The 19,235-nt window shown below is 47.4% G+C and overlaps 1 protein-coding gene across 1 annotated transcript in view; it reads left to right on the top strand.

Moving 5' to 3' along the window:
- Window positions 1-1,308: 1,308 nt before the first annotated feature.
- BICDL1 (BICD family like cargo adaptor 1) overlaps window positions 1,309-19,235 on the top strand; it is a 51,885-nt gene continuing 33,958 nt past the window's right edge. The window contains exons 1-2 of the mRNA XM_064466385.1: window positions 1,309-1,659; window positions 6,359-6,574. Of these exons, the coding sequence (XP_064322455.1) occupies window positions 1,324-1,659; window positions 6,359-6,574 (552 nt within the window). The 5' untranslated portion in view covers window positions 1,309-1,323. The remainder of the gene's footprint in view (window positions 1,660-6,358; window positions 6,575-19,235) is intronic.

Here is a 19,235-nt window from a genome sequence, read left to right as displayed (position 1 = left end):
GTGCTCACATTACAAAAACACCACTAGCATTAACGGACACTGCCAGGAAAAGGGCCAAGTATTGACAGGTCCTGTTAGCTGGGCTGTTGGGGCGTATCCCCCACAAAAGGCTACGTCCCAGTGGCAGATGGCCAGAGGGAAGTTTGCATTGCCACAATTCATGCTCTAACCGTTACAAATAATCAGCAGTTCTCCAGGGCCCTGGGTCTGATGCAAGGCAGGAGCCAGCCCTGCTAGAAAACTGCATCAGCCCTCAACCGTCACAGCCGAAACCATCCTCGAGCTGATGGGTTGGAGCAGCGGTATGAAGGTGAACATGGTCTAAGTGAATCTTCTGTAGGAGGAATGAAAGCGAGCCCCATGCAAGCAGAGCTAAAGAGAAAAGCTGTAATATTCATCATTTCTTTCTGCAGGATCAGGGAGTCAAAAGCACAGGTTTCCTTAAAAATGCTTTTGTTCAATCATTATTAAAGCCTCGCTTGAAATGAAAGCATAATCAGAAATTGAGGAAGCGAAGCCTTAGCAAATGTGACAATGGGCAGTTTTAGCCCACTTCACTCTGTCTGAGCCTCCCTCCCGTGGCAAGATGGAAAGCGATGCCTGGATCTAAGAGGGGAGAAAGTCGGCAAAACCAAAACTGGAAAAGCAACTGGTCCTGCCCCCGACAGAGTCTCCTCCCAGAGAGAAAAGTGCTACGAGCAGAGTTGCCTACATCTCCCAACGTTCACCAAGGCTGCTTTTAAGACAAATTTTATCCGGGAACATCCTAAACAATCTGAAATTGAAAGCAAGCCCCGGTGGTTGTTGGAAGTTGTAGTCAGCTCTCCAGGGGCGAACCACCGAGCAGAAGGAACCTGAGAGATGCTCTTGTAAGCAAAAGAGTCCCGCCAGGGATCTGGAGGAATGGGGAGTGAGCAGGAAGAAAGTGCCGTGCCCCTGCCGGGGTGCCAAGCTCCCTCCTGGGGCTTGCCGGGACGCCCCGATGTGCAGGGGGGATTTTGGGCCTGCAGCAGCGAGACCCGACGCCGGCAGGCGGTTCCAGCAGGCAGAGCAGGATTGTGAAAAAGCACCAACCCGCCCACGCAAACCCACCGCGTCCCCCGGGCCGGGGCGCCCCGAGCATCCCCCCCCGCCCCGGTCCCCGCGCCCATAAGCGCGGTCGGCGGGCGCTGCCGCCGGCGGGGCGGGGGGGGGGGGGGGGGGTGGCCCGGCGGCGGGGGGCGGGGGCCGGGGGCGGTGGCGCTCCCCGCCCAGCAGCAGCCGCAGCCGCGGGCCGGGCGCGGGGGGCGCAGCGGAGCGGCGGCGGTGGCGGCGCGCAGGGCCATGTCGGCGCCGTGCCTGCGCCTGCCCGCCGCCGGGTCAGCACCGGCGGAGGCGGACAGCGCCGCCGGCATGGAGCCGCCCGCCGCCGCCGCGGCCGGGGCCGCCGCCCTGGAGCTGGCCCTGGAGGAGGAGCTGGCGCTGCTGGCCGCCGCCGGGGAACCGCCGGAGCCGCCGCCCGCCGCCGCCGCCCGCGACCCCGAGCTGCTCTCGCTGATCCGGCAGAAGGAGAAGGACCTGGTGCTGGCGGCGCGGCTCGGCAAGGCGCTGCTGGAGCGCAACCAGGACATGAGCCGGCAGTACGAGAGGATGCACAAGGAGCTCACCGACAAGCTAGAGGTGAGGCCCCGCCGCCCTCCTCCCTCCCTCCCTCCCTCCCTCCCCCGGCCCGCAGCGCTCCGCAACGGCCCCCGCTTCAGGGCCGCGGCCCCCGGCAGCCCCGCCGCCTTCCCCGGCGGAAAGCGGCCCTTCCCCGGCAAATCCCGGGGGCGGCAGGCGGGCACGGGCCCTGCCGGGCTGCCCACACAGCTCCCTGCGGCCGCGATGGGGAAGAAGGGGTCTAAGAAAACCCTTTTAGGCCTGGGGGAGGCAAATCTGCTGTTCTTCCCCCGCCCCGGCTGCGAGCTGGCGTATCGGCCTAGGGACGGGCTGCAGCACCTTGCCTCGAGAGGCTCCTGCGATTGCTGTATTGCCCCAGGAGCCACACAGCACCTGGGCAAGGAGACGTGCACTGTGCTTGGCTCGTCACGGAAATGCCTCGGAAGTTAAATTTATACAGCAGGTACTGAGCTACAGAGCATATGTTACCCTTGTGCTTAAGCTGTTGCAGCTCAGGCACCAGGCATGGCGGGAGATAAGCCCTAACGATACGTCTCTGTTAGCTGGTTGCTCTGAAAAATACCTACAGGTATCCGGAGAGGGCTGTTTGCCAGGAACTCAGTGGATTGAGCTGTTTATTGATTTTTAAGGATGAAATAGAGCTATTACAAAGAAGGAGACTTGTCCAGGCAGCTTCTTTTGGAACAACTCTCTTGCACAACTGTGTGAGCGAGCCACTATCACCCCCACCCTTCTCAAAGATACTCTTGAAAGTTTAATTCTCTCAGTAAGTAATACTGCTTAAAGGCTGAGCAAAAGCCCCTCTCACCTTTCTGGAGAGAGTTTGGACAGTGCTGGGTTAACATTCAAACTCCAAGTCACAGCCCTACACCAGTTCTTTCTGCATATGGCTGTGTTCCTTCCCCAGGGACTTACATATCAAGTTCAAGAGGATTTGTGAAATTACTGTATGGCCTTTGTTCTCCTGACAAAATTCTTCTCTGTTATTAAACTTAACGTTTTACCTCGCTGATCCCTTTCTTTTTGCAGGGAAATCTCTCTGCATTTACTATTCTGATAGAAACAATAATGACAGTGACATTTGCTCAGATTGTTGTCTAGTGGCACTATTTATCAGCTTAACATTTCCCAGAGCATTAAAATTTGCCAGAGCAAATGTTTTCAGGTTGATCTAAGCGCAGACAGACGTACGTGGCGCTGTGCTGACGTGGTATTCCCGATGAGTTGGAGTGGAACCTTTCCTGCCGTTAAAGGAAAAAATGCACAAGTTTAGGTAGTTGCTGAGCTGCCTGTTAGGGAATTCGGGAGCCTGAAATACCGCTCGCTGTTTGCAAAATGGAAAGATGAAAAGGAGAGGAGAAAAACTGTGACTTTACAGTACTTTAAATAACATCCCCCAAATATTTACCTCTGCTCTTGCAGGCCCATTCAGAAGGTGAATGAAGGGGTGGTAAAGGCACCCAATTGTTCACATCTTTTCATCCCATTACTATCACTCTTGAATAAGAGATTCCTGCTTTTCAGGCTGCCCATCTGATAGGAGCCACTGTTATCTACTTAAGGGTCAGATGTTTTTCTGTTGGGTTTGGCAGATCTAAGACGGTGCTACTTCACACAAAAAAAAAAAAAATCAAACTTGAACATTAATCTTCTAGAACACAAGCCTGCTAATCCTGGCCTCTGCAGCTTAAATGTCGGCCTCCTGTTGCCACTGAAGAGAGCAAAATTTCACAATAAGCTTTTCAATTTCGGAGGAGTAGGGAGGGAGGACCCACATCTGTTACCTCCTTCCCCACCACTGAGAACTTTCTGACGATGACAAGAAACAAAGTCTCAGATGAGATCCTTGGTGACAATTGCAGCTGATACAGCGATGTTTAAATAGCATTTAGGTGGAGAGATTTTCTCACGGTTAACAGCTCAAAGTTGGTTGCAAGAGCTCAGCGAAGACAGTATGCTGGCCTGCTCCTCTGGCGCTTGGCCTCAAGACTAAACACGTTCTAGTTTTGTGGGTCCATTACTGAACGGCAGCGTTCCCGCCATACACCTACTCTGGCAACTTTTTCACTTCACAGCCTGAATTCAAATTAATTTCTAATCATAGAATTGAAGACCTGTAATGAATTCTGATACATGATCCTAGTCAGTTCTATCCTCTGTAAGGGATTAAACCAGCTAATACCTCTGCTCCTCTGACTGAGAAGCTCACTGTGTCCAAGCATTTTACAGTATGAACTCTCTTTATCAGCTGGGAAAGTCCCTCTTGCTCTCACCTCTCGATGAGGACCAGCCCAGCTCAGTTAAGTTGAAGAGAAGCTGTTTTCAGAAGAAAACATCTTCTAGAAAGCAGTCCTGAATAAAAATCAGTGAGCAGTTGCTGGATGGAGAGACACTCGGAAAACAAGAACCTCCCCAACAAGGACAGCAGTTTGCCTTGTTATCACTACATGAGAAAAAAACCCTATCCGGATCTGCAGCTGTGCAGGTGCTGGGGTGAGGGCGGGTGAGGGGAGGTGGCTGCTGGAGGAGGCAGGAGGAATCAGTCACCACGTCCAGTCTGGTTTACCCTCCCTCTTTGCAACAGCCTCTCTGTGCCCCACTGCACTGTTCTGGTTTCTCCATCGCAACAGGGTACACTTGATGTTCTTTGTCTCCCTCTAACTCCAGCCTATGTGATGGCCCTTTATTGGAGCTGTATGTAGTGTGAATTTTCTTTTGCTGTAAAGGCCTAAAGTGGATTTTAAATGATTGACAAGGCTTATCAGTGGCTTCTAAATCACATTTGAGTAGTCTGGGGAACTTTCAGCTGCAGTGCTGCTCCTCAGCAGGCTGAAGTTTCATCTTCCATTTAGAGAAGGCCCTGGATCTTTCTAAACGTTGCCTAGCAGTAAAGGAGACAGAGCTAAAAAAGACAGCATTTTCAGTGTGCTGCTAGAAGTGAAATTGTGGCTGCTCCAGCCACACTTCGGCTACAAACAAGATTTCTTTGCAATGGTTGTCATGGGCCTGGTGCTGAGATCTCATGCCTACCGACTGCATTAAAAATAATTATTATAAGACTTAGTGCTCTCTTTTGCAAGGGGTGCCTACTCTTTTAGTGTCTGAAACACAGGGAAATACTTTTACTTTGGGCCAGTGTTTTTAATCAGCCTTCCCTGACATTTGAGGGTTTTCCAGAAAGTCCTGGATTTGCAGAAAGATTTGGAAGGGTACAAGCAGGATGCTGCCAGACCGCACTGGAAGGAGCATAGGAAAGGATTTGGATATAAGGTTGAGAAAGAGGAAACATGGCATCTTCTGCAGAGCAGGAGGTGGAAGATCAGTGATAACACAGGCCAGAGGGCTGCTGGCGAAGTGGAGAGCTTTGACATTGAGGCCTGCTCGGGAAGGTGGCAGAGACCCTGCAAGGGAGGTTGTGTCTCAGCAGCAGCAGGCACCCAGGGGAAACAGCCACCTCACAGCCTGTGTTTCTAACAAGCAATAAAAAGCCACCTCACATAAATGCAGTGCAATTTTCTTTCCCCCCTAGCAGGTTTATTTTCTCCTCCTATTGTAAGTGCCATGGGGATTGCTCACTGATTGCTCACCGGGGGATGATACCCTGGGAAAAAACTGGGTGAGTGCTGCCAGTGCTGGGCCCAGTGGGTTTCTGTTCTTTGCTAAGACATGTTCCAAAAAGGCTGGAGAATCTGATAGATGGTAGCAGTAGGTTATTCTGGGGGACAGAAGACAGCCAATAAGGAGAGGGCTCCTGCTCTTCAGGTTTCCCTGCTAATCTTGCAACATGCCCATGTCCCCACTCTGTGACTGTTCTGCAAGTATGCACGTGGCTTCGGTCACCAGGGGAAATTCAAGCTGAGAGTTTCAGGGCTGGGATTCTTTCAAATGGCACAACATAAATCTGTTTTGACCTGATTTGCAGCTCTGTTTCAGTCAAGCCCTCATTTAACTGAGCCTGTAAAACACGCAAAAAATCCACCAGATTCGTGCTGTCCCCCGTTGTCCAGCCAGTCCTAAGCAGAGCAGTCTCTAGAACTAAAAGTGGTTTCTAAATAATCTGCAACCCAGAACATGCGTATACATAATGTCTATAGAAACTACTTCATTGCATCCATTGCCATTCCAGAGCAGATTGCATCAAACAATGTTACCGTGTACTCTCAAACTACCAGACAACGAATTAGGTCAGGAATAGAAGGAGCAAATGGATAGATAACTGAACTGTTGTTCATAAGACCCATATGACAAGAAAGATGCCTCATCTAGATTCCTCATCAGCAGTAAGGATACAATTTGTGTAGTTTTGACTATAAAGGCAATTTTTAAAAGAATTATGCCACTGCCCACTGAAATATTGCTTTGGAGTTAAGCTAGGCTCTGCCAAATCTATTGGCCTGCCTGACCTATATATTCCGCCTATTGACATGCAGCCTGCTTTACTCTTTTGGCAGTTGTCTCAGTAAAAACTCAATGTGCTGATCTCCAGAGGCCAAGGACAGGCCAATTGCTGGAAACAGAAAGCAAGTTTAGTGCCAGTGACCTGCCCTGGACATGGGACTGCAGCCTCCATGGCATGTCATGCTTTAGTACCATTCTCTTTCCTGCACAGAAGGTTCCAGCCCAAAGCATAGAAGGGGAAAAAGAGGCAGTGTTCACTTTTTTCCTCCCTTCCTAACCTCTTCTCCCCCCTTTTATCTAGCACCTAGAACAAGAGAAACACGAACTAAGGAGACGATTTGAAAACAGAGAAGGAGAATGGGAAGGAAGGGTGTCTGAACTGGAAAGCGACGTGAAGCAGCTGCAGGATGAGCTGGAGAGGCAGCAGGTTCACCTGCGTGAAGCTGACCGCGAGAAGACGCGGGCTGTCCAGGAACTCTCCGAACAGAACCAAAGACTCCTGGACCAGCTCAGCAGGGTGAGTCACCGCAGCATGGTGAGGGCAGGCACCCAGCCGCCTCGGTCTTGGGAAAGGCTTGCAGCTCTGCTCTAAACCACCTTTCGGGCAAATTAGTGGGAAGGCTTTCTCTTTAAGGAAAAAAAAAAATGGTTCTGCATCTGGTCAGATAACACAGGTGTCCCTATAAAACATGCTGCCTTTAAACTGAATTTTACACCTTTAAGGAGTGCTGCATTTCAATGGCAAAACAGTTATGTTTGAGTTGAGTGATCATTTACTGCGTAGATATGTCTCTCAACTGTTTTTGTATCTAAATTTAGAAAATCCGTTTCTATTTTACAAACAATCTGAACAAACATAGCATGCAAGAAAAAGGCTATTCTGTAACAGTCAGGTGAAAGGCTTTTTGCTGGCCTCTTTATTCGTTGGCTATGCTGTTGTAGAATTGAACATACGATGTTATTCTAAGATGGTGTGTCCCTGCAGATAACTTTGCCATGGTTAGATGTGTGAGAACCTACTGAAATTCCTTGGAATCAGCATGTTCCAGCAAAGAGCTTAACTCACCTCTGAATAAAAGAGGATTTGTAGTGAGGCTGCTACAAATGAGCTTAATTGACTGAATACTTCCAGCATGGGTTTCTGACAGGAAAAAACTTAACAGTTTCTGCCTCCTCCCCAAGAAGTTAACTTGTCTTCTAGAATTAAGAACCTTGGTTTTTTCTCTCCACTGGACAGTTAGTACAAACTATAATTTTCATGCTTGAGAACACAGTTACTCCAGCAGATTAAAGCATTTTCTTCTCACCAGTTGCTCATCCCCAAAAATAGCCTAGAACAAAAACACACACCACAGACTCATGCTGAAGAGGCCCATCTAATGGTGTAAGAGCCCATTTCACACTAGATTCCCCCAGAGGTGAGTCTCTGGGGCAAACAACAGGGATTGCCTAAGGGAGAGTCAAAACCTCGGTCACAACACTAGGACCAGAAGACTCTGAAATGGATCAAGCGTACAGGTGTCTTCACTCGATCTGGGTATGCAGTTCTCCTCTGCCTCTGGAGGTGAGGAGAGCAGGCCTTGGGTATAACACTCTGTACTGGCATTTGAGGAAATCATTCCTCATTCTGCTATAGATTTTCTTGTCAAGTACTAAAAAAGCCACTTAGTCTGTGGATCTGTTTTTTTAACTGGCTTTAAAACAACCAATGAACCAACCCCCCAGCTTCCTTAACTCAGGAACACTGCTAAGTTTACCCATGTTTTTAAAGAAGTATCTCCCAAGTGTAGCAGATGAGCTAGTGAAGATCTTTCACCTCTTCTCTGGACAGAGCATATTTCACAAACAACATGGATGAGAGATCCCACCCAAGCCCTTGCAGAGCTCCTGTGTTGTGTCAGGTTCCTTATTCAGGGCTAAGAACTTGGCTCCCATTAAATTTGGTGACCTTCAGTGATTTTCTGTGTATGCATGATCTCCATCATTGGCTGGGAAATATAAGATTTGTTATGGTCCCAGCATAAGCACAAACTGAAAGACCAGTCTAGAAGATAGGAGGGGAAAACCAGACAGCTTGCTTTGGGCTTTAAGCTGCATGGGATTATCCTCACGTGACACTTGTGCTACAGGAGCCTCTCGCAGCCCAGATGCTCAGAGAGCTGCTCAGCTAAGCCTTGTGCAAAGGAACAACCAAGTTAAGTCTACCAGCACACAACGCCCAAGCATGGGTTTTGTTCCCTTAACTCCCTGTTACTGCCAGAAATAGTCTTTGCCACCCACTTTAGTACTGCCACATCTTGGGAAGAAGTTGAGTGTTGGTGCTGCCCTCACTGCTCCAACCCCACTTGGAGAAGAGGACTGTTGTTCTCCACCGCAGATGAGGCAGACTGATAAAGCTAGCTTATTATGCCTGCTGAGGAAAATCCGGTGCTCACTGAGTTTGTCACCTGGTCAAAACTTGCTAGTAACTCAAATATAGCAATGGATATAGCAAGGGTGTAGGCAGTCTTCCTAGAGTCATGAGACTGGGCAAATTGAAACAGAGTTGGAAATGGTCCGTTGTCATTCACCCAGGGCTTTGGTTGAGGCTTTTAAAATCTCAGCATTATATTAGCACTTGATTACTGGGTGCTTAGTATTCCACATGTGCTGCTCCATAGTGCAACTGTAGTCTTATTTGTCTGGTCTCTTATTCTGAAAAGGTTATGCACATAATCCTTGAGGCAGTGGTAGTGCTTAAACCTGCACCCACATAGTTTTCGATCCTTTTACTACCTAGGCTTTCAATAAATAAAAAGGACAACCACAGCTGCATGGATGTGCTTGCCTACAGCTGTATTGCCATAGGCTGGAGTCTTGCTAGGGATCATGAACTGGGCATTGAGAGAGGAAAAGCCCTATAAAGAAATGCTGGTACAGCTTCTGTGAACTTTGACATGTTGCTGGTATCCTCCTTGCGTTCCTGGTTCTGCCTTTTCCACCTGCGTTTTCTGTCACAGTGGGTTGTTTGGGAGGAGAGGGTTATAAGAAGTCTGTGATAAGGCCATGAAAGCATTATTCAGAGCCTCGGCACTGTACACCCTACTAGGAGCTTCACTCACAGAGCAGACAGGTTGCTCTCTGGTATGAGTCATTCTACACTAGTAGGTATGAGCTCTTTAAATTTGGATTTCTACAGTTTCTAGCAATTAACACCTCATGGCCCAATTTCACAATACTTGAGCATCTCTCTCCTAGGGAGAGTATTCCCTTGGCACTAGGCCATATATGTCAAATGACAGTCTCAGCCTCACAAGCTACCAGCCCACATGGTCCTGCTTGCTTCCGCCAGGGTCTCTAGGCTTCAGCCCATTTGACCTCAAAGCAGGGCAGCACCCACCATCTCCTTCATCCTACCTCCTCCTTCTCGCTACTGTGATATTCTTTCACCAACTAATTAAGCTTTAGGACTTTTTTTAATCCTGCCTTCCCCAGAGACAAAAGGCCAACCCAAGCACACACTTTTTTCCAGTCTAAAACCTAACAAATACTAACCAACCAAGCATGCAGTCCCGCACACCCACACAAGGATAGCAAAGGGGCCTGGAATGCTCTGTCTTGCAATTAAAGCATGGGACTGAAAAAAATCCATCCTCAATTTTGGAAAAGACTGATAAGGAAAACTCAAAGATGGGGATTTTAAGTGTAAAAATGGGGATAACTGTCTTGCCTCAGAGTCACCAAGAGGCTAAAATAAGGTCCATAAAATTATTTGAGGTCTTTAGATGAGATGATATAGGGGAGCTTTACATATCTAATAATAGTAAGTAGGCTATAAGGAACGTTGCCTCCTCTTGAAATACAGCCTTTTGTGTGGTTCTCTGCTTTTAGCAGAATGGAGATACTGCCCAGGGTTACAGCAGTATTAAACCATGGGGAAATTACGTGGGCTGGACGTGGAGCTCATAGTGAAAGGCATGATTCAGATGCCAAAGATCAAGTTTAAGATCTCCACACTAGCCTTATTTTTTAATTTGCTACGTGATGATTAAAATCCCTTCTGCACGTTGATTTGACTTCCCTCCCCCCTGCCTCAGCACAGCAAAGCATGTAGTAGCTCTCAGAACCGTGCCCACACCAAGCTAAATGCTGTTTTTACCTAGGAGAACTGCAGAGCACATTACAAGCGGTATGCCGAGGTACGTACCACTCACCATAAATGCTCAAAGATAAGGTATAGGAGTCAAAGTACAGTTTTGCTGAGAAAGTCGAGGCTTGGGAATTATTACGTGTTCTGTTTCCAGCTCCTTCAGTCTCTCCCATCTGTTTCAGTTCCCTATTTGTGGAAAAAAAAATTCCTATGCTTTTGTCATTTTAGGCTGTAAAATGTGGGGGGAATGGGTATAGGGAAAGGTCTCCTCTTACATGTGCCCACAGCACCTAACACGGCGAGAGTCCTGTCCCCACCTTTGGGCTTCTAGGAGCTACTAACGCAAATAATAATAAGCAGCCCTCTTCCTATAATGAGGCAACATATTACTACTTTGTCAGGAAGTGAATGAAAAAAGACTTTCACACTGTTTCTAAGTGGCTTCACCAGATGGCTTTCCCACACATTTCCTGCTACCGAGCGCTGGGCTCCTGTAGCTGTTTGCTGCATGTAGCTCAGGCAAGGCTGTATCCTTCCCAGTTCAGTTGGGCTTCTTTTATGGTACATAGAGCATAAGGAAATAATTTCACAATGTCAAGCTCAGGTAGTTTTTGCAATGAAAATCTGTTTTCAGGGGCAGGAAGAAGAGTGTCATCTTGCACCGCTGAAATAGCTCTTTGTGTTTAGGGAAGAGCACTCGGCGGCTGCGGCATCCCTCGGAGGGGCCCTCAATCACCAAGTTCTTATATTCACTCAGCATCTAATGCCAACATCCTGCTGCAAAGAATGAGGTGTTTCAGTCAATCCCTCTGGTACAGCAAGGAAATGATAGCCAGCCCGCAATCCTCCAAAGGAGGTTTTATTTGCTAGCCACAAAACCTTCCTGTCAGTAATATTTCAGTTGAAGGAGTTCTGTTTCTAACTTTGCTCTGTAACGTGCTGCCTAGCTTCACAGGACTGGCAGGCACTGCCTGGCTTTGATTGGAGAGAAATGTGTTTGTATTCAAGAATGAGCTGACCATATAATATTCACCTTTCCAAAGCACTTTTACTTTAAATACATCCGTTTGTGGTCAACAACATATTGACATGAGAGGCAGCTCTACTGTCAATTACTGATTTGAAGAGCTTTTTCTGAAAGGTGGTTTGTTGAGTCTATCAGCATAGGGACAACATTGGTTTTAAGGAAACAAGACTAATCATTGAAAAAAGTGTGCTGGGCAAGATTCACCGCTTTTGCCATACCAGAGGTCTGTAGCCATTACACTATGAGCTAGCTTGTCTCTAATTCAATTTTTTATCTGTACAGATGCTTTATACAAGCCTCCTTACGTTTCTTGTTTATTAAGTTGTCTCCAATAGCCCAGCAGGGTATATTGGGAAACTCCATGCTTAGTGCAGACAAATTCAGCCTGACTGACTTGCAAGTACTGCTTCAGGGGGTTTATTTTTAAACAGAAGACAATCCTGAGCGGACCTAGGCTCAAGAAAGTTGCTCTGGCTACCCACACGTTCCAAGGTGCAGATCAGTCACTACCCTGAATTCTTTTTCATTAAAAGTCTCTAGTTTTTGCTGTGGCTGAAAGTGTTTACTTGACCCATTCAGTAAGGAGTAGCTTGCTGTAAGGAACTCCATACTGAGCTACTCAATAGCACATGGAGCCCTGCATAGCAAATCTTAGATCTGCAACACCTCTGAGCACCCTAAATTCAATGGAGGCAGAGATTGCAGGAGAAAAGGCAGCATCCTTTCCTGTTGAAGGGGCTGAAGTACCTGCATTTCATGGCAGCGTAGGTAGGGATGCTCACTCCTTGGGGTAGGCAGACAGCCCTTCCAGCCTTGCTTTGTGCCTGGCATAAGGCACAGTTATGTTACACACAGCGGGATGAGAGGAAAGCAGATACCAGCACAAGACAGAGCCAAACACTGAAGCCATCAAACCTCCCGTTAACCACATCAAGCACCCTCCAGCACCCTGCTCCCCTGGAGCATCAGCACTACGTAACCAGATCCCCGATCACCCAGTGAATACTGATTAGTGCACATGCAGGAAAGGCTCCTTCTCACCAGCTACTTCTCCCCTAGCAGAGAGCACTTGTTAATAATTCAGCTTCATGCCACATCAGGACTGGAGTGCTAAGGCTTTCTATGCTAAAGCTGTAAATATAGGACGTGACTGCAGCTGCGTGTTCTCGCCTGCAAAGTCCTTCAATGAAATGATTCAGTGTCCTAGAAGGTAATGAAGAAACAGCTCAGGGTCACTGCTGAGTGGCACTCACCCACCATCCACCTGCGGGAAGGGAGACAGGCAGGAAGAAAGGCTCAACCTTCTGCTGAGAGCCTGGCTGAGCTTGCAGCACCCATTAACTCCATTTTAGGGCACCCAGAGTTTCAGGAGCCAAATGGAATGGGGCCACCCAGACACCAAGGCATAAATGCAGGAAATACCAGAGAAGTAATTTCAGCAAAGGTGGGGGGCAGGCACGCCTAGGGAGTTTGTCCAAAGATTTTGCACCCACTCATTTCATGCAAGATTTTTACCCTTGTATCCTTCGGTTAAGGAGTGGCGAGCACTGAGGGAATGGCCAGAAAGCTGCACACAGAATAAAACAGGGCACACACTGCTACTGAACCACAGTGCAAAGCCCTCTCTAGGAAAAGGGTTAAAAAATTACTATTACGGAAAATGTTACTATTAAGTCAGTGGAACTACACAAACCCCTGCTCAGGGGAAAAACGACAGCACCCGGCAGTTCCAGGGGCTGGGTGGGACCTCCATCCTCCCCCAGGGCAGTGGAGCAGGTACCCTGCCATCCCCAGGGACCCCTTGCTGGTTGCTAGGTGACAGCACACCACAGGCCCAGCTGGTGACGTTGCTGTGGCAACCGGGTGTGATTTCTCTGCTTGTAATGCTGTGACAGTCAGCAGACATGCAGGGAGATGCTCTAGTGACGTCCAAGGCAGGCGGGTGGATGGCAGAGGCCCATCTGCCAGGATGTGTCCCCAGCATCCACCACTTCATCCCCCTCCCCCGTTTCCTCCCCTGTTCTTCCCCCAAAATCACCTTGGAGATCTCCCAGCTCAAGGCAGTCTATTGTCCACACCACCCACACTGAGCTTTTGAGCCTGCTGGGTAAAAGGCAAATGTTTTATTTTCTTGGTAAAGAGAGCTCCTTGTGAGCAGGTAAATCAACCCACGCAAAGGTGACTTCGCCAGGGCTTGGCCCAACGCGTCTCCCATGGTGAGTCCAGCTCAGGGAGCACAGCGTGACAGAAATTATCTGCCAGAGCCACTTAACCTCCACACTGCATATGGCTCAGAGGCTTTCGGTGCCTGGATGGAGCAGCAGAGACTGGCCCCGTGAGACATCCCCAGAGCCCGGACCTCCTGCCCGCCCCACACCCTGAGCAGCACATCAGCATGGCATGAGTGTCTGGAGCACCATCTAGAACAAATATACGTAAGTGTTACACATTTGGTAGTCAGCCATACACTGCTCTTCTCTGCACTTCAGCCAAGCCCAGCTTTCACCTCTAACAAGTGGTTCTGCAAGAGATGCTGGAAGTCTCTGCAAGGCTCCCACCTTGAGACATTAGCAGCACCACTAAGCCGTGAACATCTGAAAGCAGGAATCCAACGTGAAACTGAAGGTGAACTTGTTTTGGGTTGAGGAGATAAAAATCTGAATGAGTCCCTTCCTCCCCTCTTACACTGCACTAAAAATTTCAAGTGGCTATTCTGTTTGGGTCCAAGTCTTTATGTTAATAGGAATTGTTTTAATCTGCGGTAGCTCAGAGGTAGGAACATGTGGGCAGAAGAAATTTTTTTCAAAATATTTCTGCTTATTCACACTTGCTGTAAACACTTCCTCCTGGAGATTCTAGAAAGTAGGACACAGAAGGTGTTTGCATCCAGCCACTGAATTACTAGCTAGAGCCAGAGCTAAACATGGTTGAAGGTTTTGCAAATATCTACGTAAGAAAAACCCAATTAAAAGCATTCAATCTTTAAAGAGCCATTCTGGGTTATAGAGTTTGCACACCTTATAATGAAAGTCTTTAAATTCCCTTTTTTTAAGTCTGATTGCTTTTTCTAAATGCAATTTAGTAGACAATAGCTCAAGAGGGAGGTCTCTTCTACACTGAGGGGTTTTTTGCCAGCTGTATTAGGTGCTCTAATTACCTAAGAAGTCATAGAGGCCCATTGCAAAATAGCCTAGATCTTAATCAACATTTTGTTTAGAGTGCCATTTAGCAAAAGCCAGTTTACTTTGAGCACAGATATAGGATCAGCAAGACTCTCTTGCTGACTTCTGAGGGATGCCGCAGTGCAATACAGAGCTGGCTTATGCTTGGCAGTACCACCATGGGGTGGGAAATGCCCCTGCAGATGGGAACAAGAAGCTGCCTAGAGGTGAGTACAACAGGAAACAACTGGCACGTTAGGACGTGAATCAAGTGACCTGCATGACAGAATGATTGGGGTAAAATGTTGCCAGAAGTAGCTAGAGAGCATTTCATTTGAAGGAGATACAGGTCACCCTAACAATTTCACTACGTATCCTCCTATAGAGGCTCCGTTCTGCAGCTGCAGAGATTTGTACCATTTCCTTCGTGGACAGGATCCTGTCACTGTCTGAGGGGAGGGACCACCAAGATAAGGAGTGTTGGGAACATTTCCATTAACTGTTCTCACCACCTCCTAACTATTCTTCCCTGGAAGGTTCTAATTTTGAAGCATGTAAAGAACATTTTTAAAAGGAAGAATTACTTGGATAGTTTCAGCTGGGTTATGATTCTACCAAGAGCAGCACAGTAATGCAGATGTGTAATGAACGTAGAGCTATCACAGAACAAGAGCTGGGGATATATTGGTACCCAAAGCATCCAGCTCACTTCAATTTGCCCTTTAATACCATTAGTCACACTGTGCAGTTCATCTGACCTGCATCTGTCTTCCCTTTTGTCCCTCAGTCTTTCTCCCCTCCTGGAGACATCTCAAAAATTAGTTGAGGCTTAAGTTGCCATCAGCCTCAGGCTGGTAGTTGCCTCTGCAGTTTTGTTCCTTAAGCTGATGTGAGACCATGTTATCCCTCAGTTCCTCTGGGGTTAGCTTGGCCTCCACTTTCGGCACAGAGAAGAGAAAATTTAGCCTTGCGATTCCCTTGTTCTCTACATACTTGGAAGTCTGTTCCTGAATCCACTTCCAGACTTGGCACAGCTTTGTAGTAACAGGGATGCTCTTAGAAAGCTACTCCATTTGGCAACTATTTAGCAGAAGTTGTTCATGTTTATTTATTGAACAAAGCACCATTGTATTTGGTTGCCTACAAGCTCACATCAAGGAAAAATGAAGCCTTCTGCAACTCAAGTACAGACCAGCAGATTGGCTGCTCACACAGGAGCCACAAGGCAGGTACAAGCATTAAGACTTGCTAGAGGGAAGGGTCTGTACTTACAGAAGATACCCGTAGTCCCAGTAGATTTGCATATGAAGTGTTTCAGGACCAAATAAACATCCACAAGTTTTAATAGAAGGTGACCTTTCAGAGAAGTACTTTGAGTTCCTCTTTTTTCTTTACTTGGTTATCAAGTGTTTTGCATAGATTTTATTGCAACACCAGAAAACTGGGACACAGAGACAAGGCAATAATTGCCAGTGTAAGCCGATGAACAAGACCCTAGTAAAGGAAAAAGTCTCTTCTCCACTCTAGGTAGACTGCACTGGAGTTTGAGCTTTTCTCTTGACCTTACAGAATGGGGATAAAGGGTGGGGGGAGGGTTGGTGGTGGTGTTTAAAGTGTGGATTAGGAATGTGGCGAGCTATGTCCCATACTGAAAGTGTACCACCCCAGGAAAATGCTAGTAGTCCAGACATTACTCCTTCATGGAGTTTAAGCTTTTTCTCCATATCCCTCACATAGAGGACAATGTGTCTAAGTTGTAGGCTAAGAATTAGACTGGACATGAAGAAAAACATCCTAGCTGTAAGGTTAGCTCAGAAGGAGAACAGATGGCCCAAAGATTCTACAAGGCCTCCATCAAAGGAAGCTTTTGGTAAGCAGCCAGGTAGTGACCGGTCAGACAAGGCTGGCCAATTTTTGCCTTGGCATGAGAAGAGCTAGGCAAAGTTAAGTCTGAAAGAGGCCTTCTGAGGTTTCTCTATCTTTTATGCAGCCAGGACTTTCAGTAACATCAGGTCAAGTCTTCCTGCTATTTATGAACATTGAAGGAAAGAGGCAGAGAAGCTTGAAGGAATACTCAAGACAGAAGTGATCTCTAAGGCTTTGGAACAGGCTTGCATTTTCACTCTACATGGGCATAAGGTAACTGAGGGGTGAAACCAAATGTCAACAGGGGACTATTCAGGAGTAGGTTCCAATCTTTGCGTGAACATGAACTCTTGAACAGACTCAGGTACTGGGGGAGTCACACTTTCCAGCAGATTTCTGTCTAAATGAAGCCAAAGGAGAAAGCCTGAAATAACCATGTTTGTTCAAAAGAGATTGGTTGTAGGATTCGGCATTGTGATATTTGTCCAAATAACATCTATTGATCGGCTATGAAGTTGCACAGGGATTTGCCAACTCAAATTATATCTGTAGTTTTGGCCTCTAACCCAGACAGATTTATTTCCCTAGGCTTTACTGGATGTTGTATCTCCCTTTATGCACAAATCCTTCCTAAAAGTTGTGCTGCTTACTCTTTATTTCCCTCTCCACCTTAGCACAAGGGGACCAGACATCTTAGTGAAGACTAATAAATATTGAAAGCTTTAAGAGCTCAAGGCAAATGCTTATGAAATCTATTATTTCATTAATACTACTACCTCTTCCTGGGGCCTTTCTGTGCCTGAAGCACTGGTGCCATGGGCACAGGCCCTTACCCTGCAGACAAGGAGGGAACTCCCAGCCTTGGGCTCCTTTATCAACTTCTGCTGCAAGAAAGCTCTATCCCCAGATCTGCTGAGCCATCCCATATTCATCTCAGTCAAGGCAAGACAGCCCAAAAAGCCACTATTCAACCTGCTCAGGCTCATCTGGCTTGTTTTCATGGCATGGAGGAATGAGTTCAGCCCACAGGGAGAGGTGGAAAGGGATGCTCACACTTGGGAACAGCATTAATTTTTTTTTCCTGCCAGACACAATTGCGTGTCCCTGGTGCTTTTAAAGCTAAGTAAACACAAGTACCTCAAGATCTCCCAGGCAGCAGCCTGACTTCACATGGAGCCCATGCTGGATGCAGACCCCAAAGCAAGCAAATGGAGAACAGTGCCATTTAAGAGCAGGATTGGAGACAGGCAGAAATATTGCTCACAAGCAGTTTTCTTGACTGTCTGGAATAAACAGGCAAAGCACCATTTTACTCTGAACACCTAGAAGGGGAGGCAGGTGCCACTGCAGAAACCTCTACTGAGATTGTAGCCACTGATGTGTACAATATAAAACAACTCCTCAAAGCCCAACTACAGAGGGTTAACAGGTTGATTTACTTCATTTAAAGAGGCCTCCCCCATTCCAAGCATTATCCAACCCAGCAGCTCAGAGCTGCTTACCAAGATTAACTCTGGCACCACAAGACACAGCCCATCAGCTGCAGGCTGGCTCTCAACAGCTCCTTCCTTTCATAGGAACCATTTGCATCAGCCTTTGAAAACTTGGGAAATTCCTTCTGTCTTCCCATCCTTCATAATCCTCAATCCAGAGACAGTCCTACAAACTAAGAAGGTCAAGTTGGAGGAGAGGGACAGAGGCAAGCAGCCTTTTTCCCCTTCATTACAGGTCACTGCCTCACCTCAACGTGGGAAGGAAAGATTTGCCCCGGTGTGGGACAGTTCCAGACCACACAGCTTTAGTGCTCCTGGTCCCAGATACAGGCCGCCTCCATCAATCTCTGCCCCGTCTCATAGCCAGGGAACACACTGCCAAGAAAGTATTTTGCTATGTGAAACAGTTGATGCAGAAGTCTTTCCAAGCATGAACTTATTCAAATGAAGATATTAGCTCTCCTACTTCTTTTAATGTCTCTAAACAGAGCTATAAGCCACCCCAGGTCAGGGAAAACAGCCTAATCTAACCAAAATGACCACAAGTAGTCCGTGATGTTAACCCTTCCCACCGCTCAGGGAGCGTGACGTAGCACCCAGAGCCAGCTGGGTGCGGTGCAGCTGGCTCACCCTGGGGACAGGGAAGGAGGAAACAGCTGCTTATGCTGGAAAGCCATTGCCAAAGCACACCTCTATGCCTCTGTGTATTTATATACAAGACACATACCCCCTCCGCTCTTCCCTCCCCTCACATGGCTTACAAGACATTTGCATGAGGCGCCTGCTCATATTTCAAGCACATGAAGCGGACAGTTTTCATGAAGCCTGTGTCAGCGCCACAGACTGAAATGGCTTGTTTGTGTGTACAGAGCCTGCTGATGCTGCAGAGTACAGACAGGTGGACCGCCATCGCACAACACCGCAAAAGCCTGGCCTGCCCTTTTGCACAGCAGTGGATGAGGCCACCGCAGGTTACATTGAAAACATCAAGGCCAAGTTGCTGCTGCTTTAATATCATGGGGAAACTTTTTGCTTGTGCACCAACAGTCTCTCATATTCACCACAGAAAAGGCAGAACTTCAAGGGCGCTCAGATAATCACTTTTTGGTGCATTCCACAAGCATCGTTAGGCAAATGTCCATAAATACCCTTCTCACATATCTTGTCTCACTGAGATTATCCTTGTCTCCTTGGCAACTGTCAGATGATGTATATAATGCTAGCAGGGATTAGCCCCAGTGAGCTTTATAACCCTCGTGTAAATTCCTACCCTATGAAGAGACCTGGCCAAACGCTTTTCTTTCCTGGCAGTGTTAAAACATTGCCATAAACAACATTAAATCCAAGAACCTTTCAGTAAACCTGAGTAAGGATGAAAACTAATATGGAGCCTTTTAAGTGGTAGTATTTGTCTTGTCCTCCAAACAAATACGTTTGAGACGTGGATATACTTGGCATTTCACAGCTTGACAAGTAAAGCTACATTTTGAATCAGTACTTAA

Source organism: Phalacrocorax carbo, chromosome 15 (genome assembly GCF_963921805.1).
Source record: "Phalacrocorax carbo chromosome 15, bPhaCar2.1, whole genome shotgun sequence".
NCBI classification, from domain to species: Eukaryota; Metazoa; Chordata; class Aves; order Suliformes; family Phalacrocoracidae; genus Phalacrocorax; species Phalacrocorax carbo.
This window is presented reverse-complemented; position numbering and strand designations above follow the sequence as displayed.